Consider the following 21,191-nt stretch of genomic DNA (forward strand, 5'->3'; position numbering starts at 1 on the left):
TGACAAAGTCAAATGCCTTGAATTTTCGGTGCGGTTGCAACAGCTCATGGAAGAGGATGCGTTCAGTGCGAAACTTGTTTTCAGTGATGAAGCAACATTTTTTTCTTAATGGTGAAGTGAACAGACACAATGTGCGAATCTGGGCAGTAGAGAATCCTCACGCATTCGTGCAGCAAATTCGCAATTCACCAAAAGTTAACGTGTTTTGTGCAATCTCATGGTTTAAAGTTTACGGCCCCTTTTTCTTCTGCGAAAAAAAACGTTACAGGACACGTGTATCTGGACATACTGGAAAACTGGCTCATGCCACAACTGGAGACCAACAGCGTGGACTTCATCTTTCAACAGGATGGTGCTCCACTGCACTTCCATCATGATGTTCGGCATTTCTTAAACAGGAGATTGGAAAACCGATGGATCGGTCGTCGTGGAGATCATGATCAGCAATTCATGTCATGGACTCCACGCTCTCCCGACTTAGCCCCATGCGATTTCTTTCTGTGGGGTTATGTGAAAGATTCAGTGTTTAAACCTCCTCTACCAAGAAACATGCCAGAACTGCGAGCTCGCATCAACGATGCTTTCGAACTCATTGATGGGGACATGCTGCGCCGAGTGTGGGAGGAACTTGATTATCGGCTTGATGTCTGCCGAATCACTAAAGGGGCACATATCGAACATTTGTGAATGCCTAAAAAAACTTTTTGAGTTTTTGTATGTGTGTGCAAAGTATTGTGAAAATATCTCAAATAATAAAGTTATTGTACAGCTGTGAAATCGCTTCAATCATTTGTAATAACCCTGTATATCTGCATACAAGCAGAGAGCTGTCATTGACTTTCTTTTGGCAAAAAACCAGAGCATCACAGATATACATAGGCACTTGCAGAATATCAGCAGAGACCTGGCAGTTAACTAAAGCACAGTGCATTGTTGGGTGAGGAGTCTATCATTATCGCAACAAGGTCATGCAAACCTGTCTGATCTCCCATGTGCTGGCTGGCTGCATACAGCTGTGACGCCTGCTATGCTGGAACATGCTGACACACTCATCTGAGATGATTGATGGATAAAAATCAAACACCTTGCTGCTCAACTGGGCATCTCTGTTGGTAGTGCTGACACACTAGTCCATCAGTTGCAGTACTCAAGGTTGTGTTCTTGCTGGGTTCCTTGCGGTGCGCCCCCTAGCAGAAGACTATAAAGAGCAATGGATGACAATCTGTGCAGAACTGTTTGCTTGGTATGAAGCTGATCATGATAACTTTTTGTCGATCATCATCAAGTGATGAAACATGGGTTCATCACTTTGAACTGGAAACAAAACGACAATGCACGGATTGGTACCACGCCACTTCTCCTCTGAAGAAAAGGCTCAAAGCCACACCCTCAGCTGCTAAGGTCATGCCAACAGTCTTCTGGGACTCTGAAGGGGCTATTCTGTTTGATGTCCTCCCTCAACGTGCAGTGGAAAGGTCTGGAGCCTATTGTGCTACCCTCATGATACTGAAGAAGCGACTTCAGCATGTTCATCTCCACAAAAATCCAAATGAACTTCTTCTCCATGCCAACCCAAGGCCTCACAAGTCTGTGCATCCGAGAGGAGCTCACAAAACTTCATTGGACTGTTCTTCCTAACCCACCCTACTACCCACATCTCACACCTTCTGACTTCCATCTGTTTGGTCCAATGAAGGATGCACTTTGTGTGAAGCAGTTTGTGGATGAGCAAGATGTTGGCTCCAATGTCAACCAGTAGAGTGGTACCATGCAGACATACAGGCCCTCCCAGTAAGGTGACATAAGGCTATCACACTGAACTGAGATTATGTTGAAAAATAGGGTTTTTTAGCAAAAGAATGGGGAATAATATGGTGTATTGGAATCCTGAATAAAACCAACCTGTTTTCAGAAAAAAAAGTTTTGCATTACTTATTGAACACCTGTCTAAAATATTGAGGCATCCACAATATCTCATCAATTCACCGGAAAATGAAGACTTCTCAAAACATCATAGTATCTTTAATGCTTCCACCCGGCTGGAAACTCAAGGGCTTTACATGATCTCAAATGAAGTTCAACATGGCTTCTGGCCACATTAGAATTGTTGATTAATGCACTTCCCATTTACAGTGCTATGTCATCACTTCCCTGATTCGTTTGTATCTTCTCACCAATTTTCCACTTGTATTTTATTGTATGGAAGTGGGGACCTAGAAATGATGGAGAGGCTTCGTCCCTGCCATAGCCCGCAGTGGTACACAATCCCACAACAGGCCACAGCAGTCCACTCAGTACCCCACCACCGCCCCACACTGAACCCAGAGCTATTGTGCAGTTCGGCTCCAATTTTCCACTTACTGTCTGCAATGCTATGTACAAAAATGTTTTACATCTTTGGTAGCAAATGGAAGTCAAAATTCAGTTTTCTTTCCACTACAAGTTATTGGTTCACTAGTTCATATTTAGGAATTAAGCTGCAAAGTTAACACTGTTGAAAACTACATTCAAATGAGTTTTTCCATGTTCTGGTGCCCAATCTACTATTTTATTGTCATTGGTGTAAGCTGAGTTTCATTCTCTGATTTTGTTATTGGCTTATTTCTTTCTTAATCCTCATCTTACACATTTTCATTCAACTACTAAATTTCCTTCTGTCTCTATCTCAACATGTCTTTCTACAGATTTCTTCTACTGCTAAAATAAAAAGATTGTCTGAAAAATGGCATCTCATTATCTGCTTCTCCTTTCTTATCCTTAGTTTTTTCAACATTGCATTCCTTATTTGCTATCTCTCCCACACAGACATAATAGTAGAGTCTTGATTCTTTGGACTGTCCTGTGGTTAACTGAATGAATATAAGTATCCTTTACATCTGCAAGAGTCAATGTTTGCAGCAGTCATTATGGACAATTTTGACAGACTTTGCTTGGCAGAAATCTATACAGCAATGAGCAATTATTACAAGATACATGAGAGAAGATCAGAAAGTAATTCTTGATAATATTATTACCAAAATCTTAATATGTAACAAAACAAATAAATCAGAAATAAATTTGCACCTTTTACCTACTTTTCTACATCATCACCAATGTACTCAACACATTTCTCCCATTCTAGTACCAGTTTCAACATGCCCCGTTTGTAGAAATCCATTTGGTTAGAATATAACGATCTGCGGACTGCTGATTTCACACTCACATCTGTTGCAAAGTGCTGGTGCATCAGGAATTTCTTCATGGGACCAAACAGATGAAAGTCCGACAGTGCAAGGTCCGGACTTTATGGTGGATCCTGGAGTCCCTCCCACCCAAATTTGCCGATTTTCTCACAAACAGGAGCAGCAACAGGGGGGCGAGCACTATCGTGAAGTTGTCCGACATTGTCAGCAGTAAAGTTGTGGCGTTTGTCATGCAGGGCACAATGCAACTTAAGAAAAGTTTTGATTTAGGCTGCAGCATTCACAATGGTCCCGTGTTCAGCAGAGCTCACCGATAGCACACTATGCATATTCCACCAGTGACGATTCCTTTCAGAGAGTCGTGCCCTTCTGCAGCATAGTACATTAAGTGATCCAAGCTTGTCATTATTCACTGATCCTTGTAGTTGTCTATCAGGTTCATAGGCACCCAGTGAGTACTAACTTTACAAAAGTTCAACATGTCATGAACAATTTCATACGCTGTACCATAGGAAATGTTGGACTGCTGAGAAGAGATTCACAGTTGCACATGACGGTTGTTCAAAATTGTTGCCTCAATGGCTCTGACATCCTGCAGAGTTGCAGCTGTTATCAGCCACCTGGAGCGTGACAAATAACTAAGGCTTATACAGGCCTCGTGGAAGAATGCACACCACCTGGAGACATTTTTATGGTCCATACAGTTGTCCCCATACATGCCTTGCATGTCATTGTGAATTTCACTCTGTTTATGCCCCTTAGCCCACAAATATCACACTACACTTCACTGTTCTTCACACACTGATGACAGTAACATGCACACCGTGTTTGTTTCATAGTTTAGACTTCTCTTGTTAGAGCTGCACATGGAAACAAAACACTGTCAGTATTGCAAACTTCAGACCATATCATTATGAAATTTCAACATTCCAGCTGCAATGCCAGTGGAGAAAACAATTATTTCATGTTACTTTCTGATCCTCCCTCATAATTTTTCCGCTGTCTTAGACTGTTGCAAGAATAAATTATTGTACTTTACACCTAATCAAAACTGGTATGAGTATGGCAATCAAAAGTCCTTGGTGGAAAATAAGTAACAGAAGGAGTACATGTAATGACATATAGTTAAAGAATTAAATGGTTAATAGGCATGTAAACAAGTCTGAAAATATTACCAAGCTTTCACATGATGTTCTCCTTAAGAACAACGAGTACCAGCATGACTACACCATACTGGTACAACAGCTCAACTGGGCAATGATGTTAATATTATCTTAGTGAAATTCTTTTTTACAAAAATATACACAATACACATTGTAACAATGAAAATATAAGTATCTTTTCCATAATTGAGACTAGGATTTCCAACTACAAGATTTCTTCCAAGTACTGACCATGACACTTTACTGTAGGATTTCCCCAGTGATTAGCTTGGCATTCATTGCACTGCCGTCCTCCAAATCCTGGCTTGCACGTACATTGTCCATCAAACTGTAAAACAATGGAACTTCAAGTTAACAGTAACACAGTTTCAAATACAAGAGTTTAAGTGTTGCTCACTCTAAAATATTATTATATTTTTTAGTGATCAGTATACTTACAAGATTGCATTGTTCAGCTGTAGAACCTATAGGATCACAACCACAGGGTTCACAGCCTGTACCACTGGCTATTTTCCAGTGGTTTGGTTTACATTCATCACATTTTTGACCAATAACATTTGGCAAACAAGGACACTGTCCTGTATTGCGATCACATGGTCCTGCCGTGTTGTTAGTCCCAAGGATGTCACAAACACATTCTGTAAAATTAAGTATACACACAAATTAGTTTAATATAATTTGTATAAATTGTGTAATATGCACTTTTCACACAATACAGCACTGTTTTTTTCTGATTTTTCACTTTCATTAGATTGAATTAGTCTAGAAGCAACAATTTTTCAGGCTAACACTGGTAGAAACTTGAACTCTAAAAGGATTATTATACATCATACTTAATCCACATGGAACACCTACGGAAATGGAAAAGCACATAAGTATTCAGCTATACAAGACCAAGAATCACATTTAAGCTGAAAGTATTAAATGATTCTTCACTTTTGATTCTATCTATGGAACTGCCATGTATCTTCTGAGACTAGTAATGTAGTGCATCAAAATTTGATTACCACTGTAGATAAGGAATTCAATTTAAAACAAACACTGAAATAGCAGTGGCATATTTCTGAAAAATCTAATGTAAACAAGGAGACTATGTTTTTAATTTTTTTTAAAGTAAAGAAGTCTCTTCTTAGGTTGAATGCTAGTTGTTATGTAAAACAAGTGTCTAAGCATTTACTCCATAAATATCTTTGATGCTATTTCAATATGTTTTCAAGATGTTGCTGAACAGTTTTGCTTTGAAATTTACATATTGTAATCTTTTTCTCTTTAATGATTACAGTACCTGCGCACTGCTGGTTTATTGCATCACCATAATAGTTTGCTTTACATATTTCACAATGGAATCCTTCTGTATGAAAGAGGCACTGGAGACATTCACCAGAGCGAGCATCACAGTTACCAGGAAGAGCAAGATCAATATTTTTACTACAGTTACACGGCCGACATGATCCTCCAGGAGTCTCTGGATTTCCAAAATAGTTGTCCGCACAAACATCACACCGAGATCCTGAAAATTTAAAAGAAAAAAATGAAAACATAACATTTAAGAATGTTATGTGCAGCTGCTTAAATTAGCAACAGCATAGCTCATTTCATACAGACCAAAACCTACAAAAATATTTGATTCTGTACTTAAAATATTCAGAGAATAACTTTAAAAGTAATTTGATTTCATCATTACCTGCGTATCCAACATCACATTCACAGACTACATCTTGAGTTAATGTATCTAGGGCACATCGTGTTGCATATGAATGCCCTGAATCAGCTGTTCCTGGGCATGGACATGGCCTACATGGTATGTCAATACCAATTCTAGGATCTCCATAGTATCCTTCAATGCATCTGATTCACAACAAATTTTTCATAAATTAACAAAAGCTAGCAGAGAATTAGACAGCCAATAAATTGCAAATATCAGACACTTATACATTATAATTATTTTAATGTAGAAAAGAAGCCTTGAGAAAAAAATGACACTTCTCATATTGCTAATAAGCTATTTGTCATGGGATAGTGGTTTGCAATTGTTTTTCAGTCCTTATGTGCCTTTATGCTGTAACAAATTTAATTAATACTGATTGACTGAATAACAATAGATAAGCAGTTTACTACAGACATGTCCTTGAATTCGACCAGAAGACAAAATTGGTGGAGCTTCTGGGCAGCTACAGGGAAAATGACACTGAAAAGTGTTTTGACCTATGAAGGTGTCAATGCCGCTACCTAGTCTCAGGTGAAATCTGTAAGAGCTGCCATGGAATGTTGCATTAGCTACCACTGGCTGGTATGGCCAGTAAGTACAGTGCAGCGACAAGTATCTTAATGGGTTGCAAGACTGGCCAGTTGTACTCTGCAAAACCTACATCGTGCAATGGTAATAGCTTAAGCATGCTGGAACAGTATGAATAACTGTGAATTTTGAGACAGAGGCATTCGGAGCCCAACAGTACTACTATGACACCAGGGCTATACTAGACAACAAGATGACTGGGTACCGCCAGCTGCAGCCATGTATTCAAGATGAGGATGGGGTAGCAGCCTTTCATACTATAGTCTACTTCCTTCCGAGGTCTGAAGTCAGCATCACTGGTCACCATTGCGAGCACCGTCCATTTGAAGTGGGGGCCAGTTGCCCACTGACTGTTGCTGGCCTGCTATGCCAGAGTAGGGTGTAACTGCCTCTCACTGATGATGAGAAATGTTGTAATTAAAACCAATAAAGTGTCTTTTCTATCACCAGTCTGTTACTGGGTCCCAATGACCCACCACTTGGCCACACCCTTGGCCAGCCAGGCCCTACAGAGTGGTGTCAGAAGAACTGACATCACCAGCAGTGGTTAGAGGATGGTGTGCCACCCCCCCCCAAAGCTTGACATCTGAGTCAAAGCTTACAGTATCCTCACTGTGAGGTGAGCGATACGGTTGTTAGCAGTTTTTGACAGACATGGGTCACTTCAACTTCAAAGTTACTTTTGTGAGGCCAGAAGAAGATATAAGTTTATGGTGGACACTTGGGTGCCTGTGGCAGTGGCCTTGAGAGATTTAGTAGATAGGAGGCAATGGGACACACCATGTTATACACTGAAGTACCAAAGAAACTGGTAGAGGCATGCATATTCAAATACAGAGATATATAAACAGGCAGAATAGAGTGCTGCGGTCAGCAATGCCTTCATAAGACAACAAGGGTCTAGTGCTGTTGTTAAATCAGTTACTGCTGCTACAGTGGCAGATCAAGATTTAAGTGAGTTTGAATGTGGTGTTATAGTCAGTGCACGAGTGATGGGACGCACCATCTCCAAGGTAGTGATGAAGTGGGGATTTTTCTGTATGAACATTTTCTGAGTGTATTGTGAATATGAGGAATCCAGTAAAACATCAAATCTCTGACATCGCTATGGCTGGAAAAAGTGCCTGCAAGAACAGGACCAACTATGACTGAAGAGAATCATTCATTGTGACAGAGGCACAACCCTTCCACAAATTGCTGCAGATTTCAACGCTGGGCCACCAACAAGTGTCAGTGTGTGAACCATCATTGATATGGGGTTTCAGTGCCAAATGCCCACTTGTGTATCCTTGATAACTGCACCATGTCACAAAGCTTTTTGCCTCACCTGGGCCTGTCAACACTGACCTTGGACTGTTGATGACTGGAAACATGTTGCCTGGTTGGACGAGTCTCATTTCAAATTATATTGAGCAGAAGGATGTGTACGGATATGGAGACAACCTCATGAATTCATGGACCCTGCATGTCAGCAGGGGACTGTCAAGCTGGTGGAGGCTCTATAATGATGTGGGACATGTGCAGCTGGAGTGATATGGGACCCCTGATTTGTCTAGATATGACTCTTGACAGGTGACATGTATGTAAGCATCCTGTCTGATCAACAGCATCTAATCATGTCCATTTTGCATTCTGCTGGACTTGGGCAATTCCATCAGGGCAATGTGACACTCCACATTTCCAGAATTGCTAGAGAGTGGCTCCAGGAACACTCTTCTGCATTTAAACACTTCCGCTGGCCACCAAAATCCCCTGACATGAACATTATTGAGCATATTTGGGATGCCTTGGAATGTGCAGTTCAGAAGAGATTTCCACCCCCTCGTAATCTTATGGATTTATCAACAGCCCTGCACGATTCATGGTGTCAATTCCCTCCAGCTCTACTTCAAACATTAGTTGAGACCATGCCACTCGTGAGGTTCCTACACAATATTAGGCAGGTGCACCAGTTTCTTTGGCTCCTTAGTGTAGTTTTTATGGGGTGTGGGATGCTGATACACTGTCATGGAGGTTGGTAATGGTTAATTTTCAATTGGAAGCAACAAAGTTTAGGCAGTGGAAGTGAGGGCTACAGCATGATCATAGTGTTAGACTTTCTGCATCAGCATTATGCCATAATTGATCTTTAACAGCATGTGGTGGAATTTAGTGGGAAGAAATACCAGCTAGGGGACACTGTTGACAATGTTGATCTATCACGAGGAGTGTCTGTCACAGTATGCAATTAAGTTAAGCCATGAGCAGTGACACTAAAGCTTAATTCGAATTATTGTGTGTTGAGTGCCACTGGGAAGTTGCTGTGGGTGAGTGTGGAGCCTGACTTTCCAGTTGGCATGTTGTGTATAGTGAAATGACTGGATTTATTAGATGCAGTGTGTTGTTTAGTGAGATGAAGTGTTATATGGGCACAGCAAAACATGAGTAATTTTGGTGCCAAGGAGGTTACATTGTTGAAAAGAACATTAGCGGCAGTGTTAGATATTCCAGAAGAGGAAGAATGCTGCACAGAAGGTGTGAGCTATGAAGAGGCTGCCACACAAGATGCCACTAAGATTAAGTTGTGTGAGAAGGTTAAACATTTGAGAGGAACAGACAGAGCACATATGGAAGAACTGTTGTTAGAGTTTCAGGATTTGTTTTTTCCATGGCAGCCATTCACTGCAATGCCCCTCATGAAACACAGGATTTCTAGGGGGGAATGAAGTGCCGGTGTACTGGAAACTATACAGAATACCATGGTGCCTGCAGCCAATTTTAGAGTAATTTATCAACCAGCAGTTAGCTGAGGGGATAATAGAAAAACATAGTGCCCACGGCCAACGGTCTTACTGCAGCAGTAACACCAGTTCTCATCCGATCACCAAAGTTAAGCACTGTGAGGCTTGGTTAGCACTTGGATGGGTCACTGTCCGGGTCTACCAAATGCTGTTGGCAAGTGGGGTGCACTCAGCCCTTGTGATGCCAGTTGGGGAGCTACTTGATTGAGAAGTAATGACACTGATCATGAAAACTGACAACAGCCAGGAGAGCATTGTGCTGACCACATGCCCCTCCATATTTGCATCCAGTGATGCCTAAGGGATGGGCATAACATGGCAGCTGGTCAGTACCATTGGGCATTCATGGCTTGTTACGATAGGGTTTTTTTTCTCTTTTTTTCTTTTTAGTTGCACAGGGGTGTCAGGAATTGTAATCATGCCCAAAAAATCTATGGACAGTATAAGGCAGTATCTACTTTGCTGCGACTATCACCATTTGATCACAGATGGTCACACCATTCCAAACATCACAGATATAGTTGAGAATCTTGGGCAATGCTGGTATTTCTTGATAATGGATTTGAGGAGTTGACCCCATCAGTTGGAGGTGATTCCAGAAGACAGACAAAAGACTGTATTTTCTTCACCTTTGGGATATTATCAGTATAGAAGAATGCCATTTGGTTTGAAAAATGCACCAGCAACATTTCAGCATTTGTTAGAAAGACTGTCGAAGGGATTAAAGCCTCATCAATGTTTAGTGTACTCGGACGACACAGTTTTTTTTCAGGAGATATTCAAGAGCATAAGCAGTGACTGAGAGAAGTATTCTGGAGATTACAGTCAGCACATTTAACAGTACTGAGAAGTGTCATTTTGCACTAGAAGAAGTGAATTACTTGGGATTTGTAATTGGCAAGGATTGTGTGAGGACCGATCTGAGATTGGTACAGGCTGTGTGAGATTTTCCAGCAGCAGGGATGAGCAAAGAATTACAGTCTTTCCTGGGCGTCATGAATTATTATAGAAAATATGTGAGAGCGTTCGTGGATATAGCAAGGCCACTTATGCAGTTGCTGAGAAAGGGTATCAAATTTGTGTGGTCTGAGGAGTGTCAAAGCATTTTAAAAGCTAAAGGAGGTGTTGATGTTGAGTCCAGTATTAGCAGAAGTTACATGTAGCATATGGGTGACTGAGTGAACAACTGTCAGAAGCAGTAGAGGTGGTGTGATGATAATATTGGAGGGAAAGGAGAGACTGGATAGATGCTGTAGAAAGGATACTCAAGACAATATTTGGGGCAGTGGATGTAGATAACATGAGTGAGCTAAACGAGACAGTAGAAACCACAAGAGAGTTGGTTGATGGAAATACAATGGTTGCAGAATGGTGTTCCATACATGTTGGGAGTTTGGAGAATGGTATGCTGAACAACACACACACACACACACACACACACACACACACACACACACGCTTTAACAGTGCTCACTGGAGAAATAATTAATTATGTCAGAGCATCAGCTAGCACTCTAAACCGAATTTAAAGGCAGTTAAAGCATGAATTAAAGTGTTGGTTGCAAGAATAACACTAACAAGACTTCTGCTATCATTATGGGATATCATCTGGGACACTTGCAAGGAGCCATTCATCAGGCACTGCCTTGGCAGTTGAAGTCCTGTCCTATTGTCACTTGAGTAATATCTAAAGTGATTAAGAAAGGTGCAGAAAGAGCTACAAGCAAAACTAAAGTCGATAGCACAGCCTAACAATCAAAACCTACCTTTCTACTATCATTGCACAACTGTAGAGGTGAGAATGGATACTGCACAGTTGTACATATCAGTTAAACTACCAGCAGCACACAGACCCACACTGTTTAGATGTTACACAGTACACATATCCAGTAAGGTCAGAAATAGAGGGGAAGTTCATGCAGATTGAAGAGAGAGGTGTTTTACTAATAGCAGAAGAGAGACCTGTTTTAATGACTGCAGAAGAACTACAACAATGTCAAAGTGGGGTGGGGGCAATAGTCCTACTTGCATGATACAGAGGGGAGGAAAAACATGTTCCATATAATTGTTCAGGGGCAAGGCAGGGACAGCAGGTGATGGAACTGAAGCCACACTTTCAGTGAGCAGATCTACATAGTGTATTCTTGGTGTATGTTGATGTAATAGTAGTGGTGAGTTTTCATGAACAAGGGAAGCTTATGGGAGCAAGACACATGGATCTAAGAGACAGTAGGGTGTTAGTTAATGGAATCATGTTTGATATTACAGGACCAACATTTAATTTACCAGCTACAATGATGGGCATTACTCACTTGAACATGACGCAACTGTGGCTGGTTCAAATGGTTCAAATGGCTCTGAGCACTATGGGACTTAACTACTGAGGTCATCAGTCCCCTAGAACTTAGAACTACTTAAACCTAACTAACCTAAGGACATCACACACATCCATGCCCGAGGCAGGATTCGAACCTGCAACCGTAGCGGTCACGCGGTTCCAAACTGACGCGCTTAGAACCGCACGGCCACACCGGCCGGCAACTGTGGCTGTATTGACTGGATGAACCCTTGGCGATGTTTCCTAAATGAAACTTTACCTTCTTAAATGATACCTGGGAACCAAGTCTCATTCATTCTCTGAATCAGATGATAGCTGCACAGGAGGGGCAGATCACTGCAGTATCGGGATGGTAGATGATGGATAACCACGACCTCGAGTATCACAATTCCTAGTGCCATAGTGACTGTAATTTTGTTCTGGACAGCTTTTACTTACTTGATACAGAAAGCCATTCAGCAACCCGATCCATGGATATTTTTTTTGAAACCCAACAGTACAGCCATGACACCAGAGCTACCCTAGACAATGAGACAACAGGGCACCACCAGATGCAGCCATGGATTCAAGACCAGGATTGAACAGCAGCCTGTCACACTATGGCCTACTGATGGGCTGCTGGATTGCCTCCCAGGTCTGACATTAGCATTGCTAGGCAGTGACGCCAAGTACCATTCATCTGGGGCAGGGATCAGCTGCCTGCTGACAGCTGCCGGCCTGCTGTGCTGGAGTGGTGCATTGCTGTCTCTCATTGACAACAAATAAATTTTGCGATTAAAAGCAATAATGTTTCTTTTCAAGCACCAATCTGTCACTGAACCCAACTGGTCCACCACTCAGCTCCACCTTTGGCCAGCTGGGCCCTACAATGAAGGTATGTACGATGTCTTAGGTGAGTTTTACTTTGAAGGCAACCACCACTAACTGAACATGTTTAGTAAGTACACAAATTTGCAGCTTCAGTGTTGTTCCTTTTGTGTTTGACCTTGTGCAGAACATTTCCAGAGTGAGCACATGGACATATCTATGGTAAGCTGCTCATCAATTGCCTATTAGTAGATTGATATTTATGAAAACTGTCACAGCATAGGGCAGAGTTTAAGGCTGAAAAACAGCTGTCCACTAATACATCACAATGTATAGTCACTTCGTAACACTGTATGTCCCATTCCATTCTGTCTCATCTTTTAGGTCACAAAAATTATGCACAAAAAGAAGGGCATTTTTTTTTAAAAGATAGCCAACATAACTCAGTATATTTAAATAACATCCAACAGGGCAACTGCACAGAAACAAGTTTGTAACCTCTAGCTTTCTACATATGGGGCACTTACCCACAAAGCTGAAGAGGAAAAAATAAAATGGGAAAGGCAGAAAATTACAACTGTCATACATTAATATGAAACAGTAAAGGATTACTATCAATTTAAAAACTAATTAAATAAATCTGTCAAATCTTACAACATTTACAAATATAATACTATAACTCAATGCAGTTAAAGATTAACATCCTGTAATGATGGATAAAGTGATAATGGAATGTCCTGGATGAAATAGAAACAATGACGTGAAAAAATAACAATCATCATACAAGGTGAGTGTTGCAAACTAAAAGGTAATATGTGGCTCTCCTTTGCTCTATGCTCCCATATGGTGAGAAATTGATGATAATGATCACAAAAAACTGTAAGACAAGTTAAACAAAATTATCACTGCAATAAAACAATATGCAAGCAATAGTGTTCACACCCCCCCCCCCCCCCCTTTTTTTGACTGAGTACCAAATGCTGTGTGAAAAAGGGTACCTGGAAATCATGCATAATACATCTCATGAAAACAAAGTATTACTGTTCATACCTGTCACAGTTATGGCCCAATGTAAAGTCACGACATTCTGTACATGCTCCTGTTTGAGGGTCGCAAACATCAGCATGCCCATTACATGTACACTGCTGACAGTTGGGGAAATTCCAGAAACCTGGCTGACACTGATCACATTCTCGGCCGTATGTATTGGCTCTGCACTTGCACTGACCAGTCTGAACATCACAGAAGTTGTCAAGTGCACCAATAGAATTGCAGTCGCATGCTGAAAAAATTGTGACCTCAAAGTTCTCTAATACACATAATTCAGCAAAAGTTTTTCTTTCACATATTGTGGTGTGTAAGAAAGTCAACAGCTCAAAAGAAAACAAAAAATACTTACAATTTGAAATAACAGTATATAGTTTCTATTTGGAAAATGTTTCTTCTGCTGTATGTTTCATGTGAGAATCTGCCACAAATTATTCTTCAAAACTAGTTATGAGAGAGGAAATGTGACATCACTCTATTGCATAAACATGACATACTGTTGTATCTACTACCGTTACTTTTCTGATTATAAAAGTGTTCATTAAGAACAGCAACATATTTTCACATGATACCAAAGTTGTATAGCATACCATTTTCAGTCATTAAGCTTTTCGCCAAATCTTCTGACAGTACAGGTACTTATTTTGAATTGTAATGGAGGTTTCTAAAGTCATTTTTGAGCAAGCATCACTTTTTCCCACAATTATTACATCTGAACTTCATATTGATAAAATTAAATTTGTTCTTTATAGTGCTAGTACAATGGATGACATGTGCATCAACCAAATGATAATGCGTTCTATTTTTGTACACACAAGGATAGTATTACTACAGCAAAATAACCCAATTCGTAGAATATTTCCTTCAGGCCAACAACTTGCACACAGTTACGATTGTATTTCTGATTATGTGAAAGTAGAGGTGTGTCGTGAAATTCTTTCATATTCAAGAAGAGGAAGCCATTAGTGACGCAAATGATCAAAAGAATACATTACAGGAAAAGGTTTATCACAGTTGAAAAGTAATTACATCCAGGAATTGCTATGATGAGAAACAAAAGATTTTAGAAGTTATTCACTGCACTTTATAATGTATAAGAAATATTTTTAAATTTTGTGTTAGAAACTTAAAAAGGAATCAGTGAGAAAATAGACTGGATTTTTGAATTCTTTGTGACTATCAAGGAACTGTAACAAAGACTTCGGAGAAACAACTTTAATTGCTGTGCTGTGTAGTTTGCAACCAATATTCTTGCATCTCATTGGACATCAACTTTGAAGATTGATGTTGCTGCACCTTCTGACATGCATGACCTGGCAAGTTCATCCTCAAATGGTGAACAGAAATACATTCATGAAGCTATGAGTTGTTCAATGCGGATACTGGTCACAAGATTGTCTCCTTACACTTTAGCAATATAAATGAGGTGGTTCTCATGACTGAGAATATAACTCAGCCAGAATAGGACACCTAATTGGTGGAACTGTGGCTGATCTCCCTGTAAGCTCTTGACAAGAACAGAGGGTGGATACTAGTGCATCTTCTTCTTTGATCAATAGTTCTACCTATATGATGCTGAGCTTTCCTCTGCTGTACCTATTTCAGATGGAGGTCATGGCCTATGATGGTCATGAAATCCCAGTGCAGGGAGTGTTTTTGACAGAGGTCTCATATAAAACTATGTTACACTTTCATTTTTGGAAGTTTCTTAAGGCACAGCAGAAAACATTTTTGGATTTGATGCCTTCAAGCACTTTGGGTTTTCCATTCCTGTGAACGTGAATTTGTAATCCTTGGACATTCCATTTCAAGGAATTGAAGCGTTTATGACCTCCTTTTTGCAGTTGTTCACTTCAGGTCTGGGTCAGGTGGCATTTGTCAAGGTACGTCTGCACTTGAAGCCAGGTTCTGGCCACCTTTGTGTGGGTATGCCCAATTCCTCATGTCCTCTAGGACGCAATCAAGGCACAACTGGACAGGTTGCTCACCTTCAATGTGGTCACCCCAGTTTCTTCGAGTCAGTGGGCTTTTCATTTGTCATTGTCAAAAAACTGGATGGTCTCTCAGGCTGTGTGGCTATTTTAAGGCTGTGAATGACCAGTTGATCATAGATTCTTTCAGAGTTCCACAACCAGAGGACATGATCTTCAGGCTGCAGAACAGAGACTGTTACATGAAGAGTGATCTCTCAGATTCATATTTAAAGCTGCTGTCACATTCAGATTCCTGTGAATTGCTAGTGTTTAGCACATCCTTTGGCTTGTACTGGTGTAACCAGCTTCTATTTGGAATCACTAGTGCTCTAACTTTTTTTTTGTGCTTCTGTGCTTCTTAGAATAACTGAGTCAGGGTGTTCTCTAGTGTGGCAGTTATTTAGATGACATCATGACAGGGGCATCTACAGATGAGCACCCCCAAACTTTGTTTTCTTGCTTATCACCTGAGGGCCTGAAATGTAACTTCAGTAAGTGTAAGTTTTTCCAGTCTTGGTGGAGTACCTTGGTTTCCTCCTCTGCAAAAAGGCATCCATTCAACCAGAGAACATATGTAGGTCATCGACAATATGCCCTGCCCCCAAACTCTGTAAGAATTAAAGTCCTTTCTGGGGAAGATTAGCTGTTACTACTTCCAGACAAAGAAAGAAGCGTTAGCTATAGGCTGCACAGTGAAGAAGTTCCATATCTATCTGGACAGTGTGAAGTTTCAGTTGATCACAGACCACAAGCCAATTATGCACAGTGTTTCATCATCGGTCTGGACTTCCAGACGAAACGGCACAAAAACTTCAGTGATGGGCATTGTTTCTGTCCACATATATACATGACATCAACTAAAAACCTTCTGGTCTCCAAACAAATGCCGACACTCTATCTCGTCTGCCAGCTGGCCCACATCATGAGTTTGACACTCAGGAAGTCATCATTTCTCAATTAGACTCTGATTTGCCATTGGCCCTTCAGGAGTTCCCCCTCGATGCATGACAGCAGTTGCGACTCAGAAATGGGCAGACCCCATATTCTGTTCTGTTGTTCAGTGGATTCGAAATGGTTGGCCTCAGAAACTGCCCATGGGCAACCACAGTCACTTGAAAACATACGTCACCATCTGGCCTAGACTGATCCTCCATGATGTGGGTTCTCCTCCACCAGAGGCAACACAACAGGCCTCGAGTCATTATTCCCCCAGCTCTGCTCCCCAAGGTCTTTGATCTCCTACATGCCAGTCACTGGAGTATTTTACGTTTGAAGCAGCTGGCCCATCAGCATGCCTCTTGGTTGGCCATCGATAGGGATATCAAGCTATGATTCAGTCCTGTACCCTGTGCGCCTGCCAACAGCCAACTCTCCTCAAAGTTTTTTCTCCTTGGCCCCAGGCAGCCACATGGGAGTATCTTCACACTGACTTTGCCAGCCCTTTTTTGCAGTGTATGTGGCTCATTGTGGTCAACTAATTCTCCTGGAGTTCCCTTATGTCCACCCACCCCCTCTACGACATCAGCAAATGTCATTCGGGCCTTGACGCTCATCGTTGCTAAAATGGGTCTTCCATTGGCCATCATATTAGAAAACTGCCCCCAGTTTACCTACACGCAGTTCCCAAATTTTTGTGACCTTCAAGAGATCACACAGCTGCTCACCACCCCACTCCATCTGCAATCCATAGGGGAGGCAGAATGAATGGTGCAAACTTTCAAGGAGAAGATTTTGGTCATGGTGCACTCTGCTTCCACGGACAAGGCTCTCATGTTGTTTTTGGCTGCCTATCATTGCTTGGAAGAGCCCTGCTGAATTACTACATGGGTGGCCACCACAGACTCTCCTTACACTGCTGTTTCCACCAGGACCTGCCCCTCCTCCTCAATCCCCCCCCCCCCCCCTCCTGCCTCAGGCCTGTTGCTGGTCCAGCTCAGCAACCCCTGGTGTCAATGTTCAGACACTTTCTGTCTTGGGTTCCTCCTACAGTCCATGGCTCTCACGGTCAGTGGATGTATGAGGTCTGTGCTGTGGGCCATCTTTGGTGGTGTCATAAGAATCAGCTATGACCCAGATTGCCAAAGTCAGCATTCCAACAAGCCCTGGATGACTTGCTGCCTCACCCCATCTGGCCTCCCAGCAACCAGCTCCACTTCACACTGGCTGGGCCCTTGGTGCTGTGGGGTTCATGGAGTGGACCCTTGCACCTCCGTCTGCCTTTAATCCAGTTCCAGCAAAGGTAGTCCCATCTCCAGAGGATGCTCCGTGCATGTCCATGCCTGCACATGACAGTCCTGGAATTGTCAACAGAGAGATGTAGCCTGTCCTGGACTCAGTCACGCCGGGGCCCTCCTGGCTCCCATTCTGACCACTACCCCACTCCCCCCCTCATTGCAGTCAGCACCATAAGGGGCTGCTTACACACCTATCTATCATCTCCTGGGTGGAGTGTTGATATGACCAATTTGGACAGTGAGATGGAGTTATCTTAACTGTCCACAACTGATCCATACTTGGTGCTCCAAGCTGCAAGTGACCAGCAGAAGACAAAGCTGAAAAGAAGCTATACCCTCGAAGCCATCGCCATGCCATTTTGTGGAATCCCATGGTCAACTTGCCTGATGTAAGCAGGCACTCCACCAGGAATGGCAGTTCTTGTTGATGCACCATATGATCCACATATTACACTGGCCATCTTGTGATGACATTTATCGTCTCAAACCCAGAATACTCTTAAACTATGTGATTCTGTATGTCTTGTTGAATGTTTGTCTTTTCAGTGAATACAGAATAAAGAGTGTTAGTAAGTGCAAACCTCAACAGTTTTTCTTACTGATCTGCATTAAATTACATTTTTCTACATTTAGAGTAAGCTACCACTCTTCACACCAACTATAAATTCCGTCTAAGCCATCTTTTATCCTCGTAGTCACTCAATGATGACATCTCCCTATACACCACAGCATCATCAGCCAACAGCCACAGATCGCTGCTCACACTTTCAGACCATCTATGAATATACAGGGTGTTTCTGCATGAGCATGCAAAAATGTAACAGGACATTGAGAATGCTCCACTGGGCAATCTGAAGTAGGGAACCTGGGGTCGGAAAACCCAGCTTAAGTAGATATGAAAGTAAACCATCTACTGCTTTGTCTAGCATTACTGTTTTCCAGCTTATTTACAACTAACATGCGTACAAGTTTACATGTACTATGCTGTTTACTCACACGTACAGTCTTTATTTCCTGCAAGGAAACAAGAACGGGCCTGATTATTAAGAAGTCATGATGTAGGTTTTGTTTACTTTGTGTGTCCATAAGGTGACTCTGTTGTATCGTATTCACATTGTCCAATGCCATGACTGAATGGCATACCCATTCAATATACCAAACTATGTTTCAGCTACCTCATTTTGTAGAAAGCATATGTGCAAAGGTGGGGCAGTTATTTATGTGAAAAACAGCCTGTCCTTTAATACAAGAGATGTAGAGAAATATTGTGTAGAGAAAGACTTTGAGGCATGTGTCACAGAAATAGTAGAAGCTAACAAGAAACTGGTAATCGTAACAGTACACAGGGCTCCATCTGGTAATTTTGAAGTATTCATGAAACAATTAGATTCTGTGCTATTGTATTTCACAAGAAAAAATAGGGACATTATAGTGACTGGGGATTTTAATATAGATTTCCTAGAAAGCTCATCTTCTAAGACAGAGTTTGCAAATTTAATGCATACCTACAACCTTGTCTCCACTGTCAGTTTTCCCACAAGAACTACTGCCACTTCCAGCACTCTAATAGACAATATCTTTGTAGATATGAGTAAAACTAATCACATCAAAGTTGAAAAAGTCATAAATGGTCTCTCTGATCATGATGGGCAAATACTCACAATTGACAACTTTAATACAAATCAGAACAAAGCTAGTGCACAGTGGAAAACCATTAGAAACATGAATGAGGAAAATATCCAAAAATTCAAATTATGGATTCGGGAGACTGACTGGAGGTATGTTTATCTTGCAAATGATGTTAATACAAAATATAATTTATTTACTGATGAATTATCAGGTATATTTGAAAATGTCTTTCCAAAAAAGGTCTGTAGACTACAGAACAGGCAATCAAGCAAAAAACCATGGCTCACCAAGGGCATAAAAATATCATGCCAGAGAAAAAGGGAACTGTATATAATATCTAGACAATCCAATAATCCCCTGCAGATGAAATATTATAGGACATACTGCAAAATCTTAACTAAAGTCATTAAAAAATCTAAAAGTATGTGCATGCAATCTGAAGTTAACTGTTCAAACAATAAAATCAGAACGATTTGGAATGTAATAAAGAGGGAAACAGGTACTGCACCATCTGACAATGAAAAAACTGCTGTCCTAAAAATTAACGATTTGGAAATAACTGATAGTAAACAGATAGCAGACACATTTAACAACCACTTTCTAAGTGTCACCTCTCAAATAGGTTGCAGTGGTGACCTAAGAGAAGCTTTAGATATTCTGAAACTTAACCTCCCACAATGTTTTAATGATATAAATGTAACACCCATAACTGTTAACGAAATAAAAAAAAATAATTCACTCATTGAAAAGTAAAGGATCTTCAGGTATAGATAACATCTCTAATAAACTGTTGAAAGCCTGCAGTAATGATGTAAGTGTAGTACTTGCTCACATTTGCAACACGTCTCTTTATGAGGGAGTTGTTCCAGAGAGAATGAAATATGCCATTGTGAGACCTCTTTTCAAGTCTGGCGATGCTACAGATGTAAAAAATTATCGTCCTGTCTCTCTCTTAACAACATTTTCAAAGGTTCGTGAAAAGGCAGTGTATAACAGGATTGTGGCACATCTTGATAAACTTAATATTATTAACCACAGACAGTTTGGTTTTCAAAAAGGGGTTTCCACAGAGCGTGCCATATATTCACTCACAAATGATGTCTTGGAGTCTATTAATAGCAAGAAGTCACCAGTTGGTGTCTTCTGTGATATTTCCAAGGCCTTTGATTGTGTAAACCTCAAGATACTCTTGGAGAAGGCCTATCATTACGGAATCAAAGGGCCTATAGGTAACTGGCTAAAATCATATCTTGAAGACAGGAAACAAAAGGTGGTTCTAAATAGCTGCAACAAAGGATCTCCTAATCTAGTGGATTCTGAATGGGGCAAAATTCAGCATGGAGTTCCCCAGGGATCTGTCCTTGGACCCTTGCTGTTTTTAATATATGTTAATGATGTAGCAGTCAGGGCGAACAGGCTTAGATGGTGGGGTCGTGTTACGCGCATGGGAGAAGCAAGGTTACCCAAGAGACTCATAGATTCAGCAGTAGAGGGTAGGAGGAGTCGGGGCAGACCGAGGAGAAGGTACCTGGATTCGGTTAAGAATGATTTTGAAGTAATAGGTTTAACATCAGAAGAGGCACCAATGTTAGCACTGAATAGGGGATCATGGAGGAACTGTATAAGGGGGGCTATGCTCCAGACTGAACGCTGAAAGGCATAATCAGTCTTAAATGATGATGATGATGATATACCCCTGTACATTAGTAAAAATTGTGAATTCACAATGTTTGCTAATGATA

At 41.1% G+C, this 21,191-nt stretch overlaps 1 protein-coding gene and 1 pseudogene across 3 annotated transcripts in view; one reads left to right on the forward strand and one right to left on the reverse strand.

The window, feature by feature from the left end:
* Positions 1 to 21,191, reverse strand: part of LOC126183764 (laminin subunit beta-1) — a 344,910-nt gene that overhangs the window by 24,756 nt on the left and 298,963 nt on the right. For all 3 annotated transcript variants that reach the window (XM_049925993.1, XM_049925992.1, XM_049925991.1), the window contains 5 exons: positions 13,617 to 13,848; positions 6,030 to 6,193; positions 5,631 to 5,855; positions 4,784 to 4,983; positions 4,577 to 4,673 (listed from right to left, as the gene is read on the reverse strand). In XM_049925993.1, coding sequence (XP_049781950.1) covers positions 4,577 to 4,673; positions 4,784 to 4,983; positions 5,631 to 5,855; positions 6,030 to 6,193; positions 13,617 to 13,848 — 918 coding nt within the window. The remainder of the gene's footprint in view (positions 1 to 4,576; positions 4,674 to 4,783; positions 4,984 to 5,630; positions 5,856 to 6,029; positions 6,194 to 13,616; positions 13,849 to 21,191) is intronic.
* LOC126186114 (5S ribosomal RNA) lies at positions 9,460 to 9,578 on the forward strand (annotated as a pseudogene).

This window comes from Schistocerca cancellata, chromosome 4 (assembly GCF_023864275.1).
Source record: "Schistocerca cancellata isolate TAMUIC-IGC-003103 chromosome 4, iqSchCanc2.1, whole genome shotgun sequence".
In the NCBI taxonomy this organism is placed as follows: Eukaryota; Metazoa; Arthropoda; class Insecta; order Orthoptera; family Acrididae; genus Schistocerca; species Schistocerca cancellata.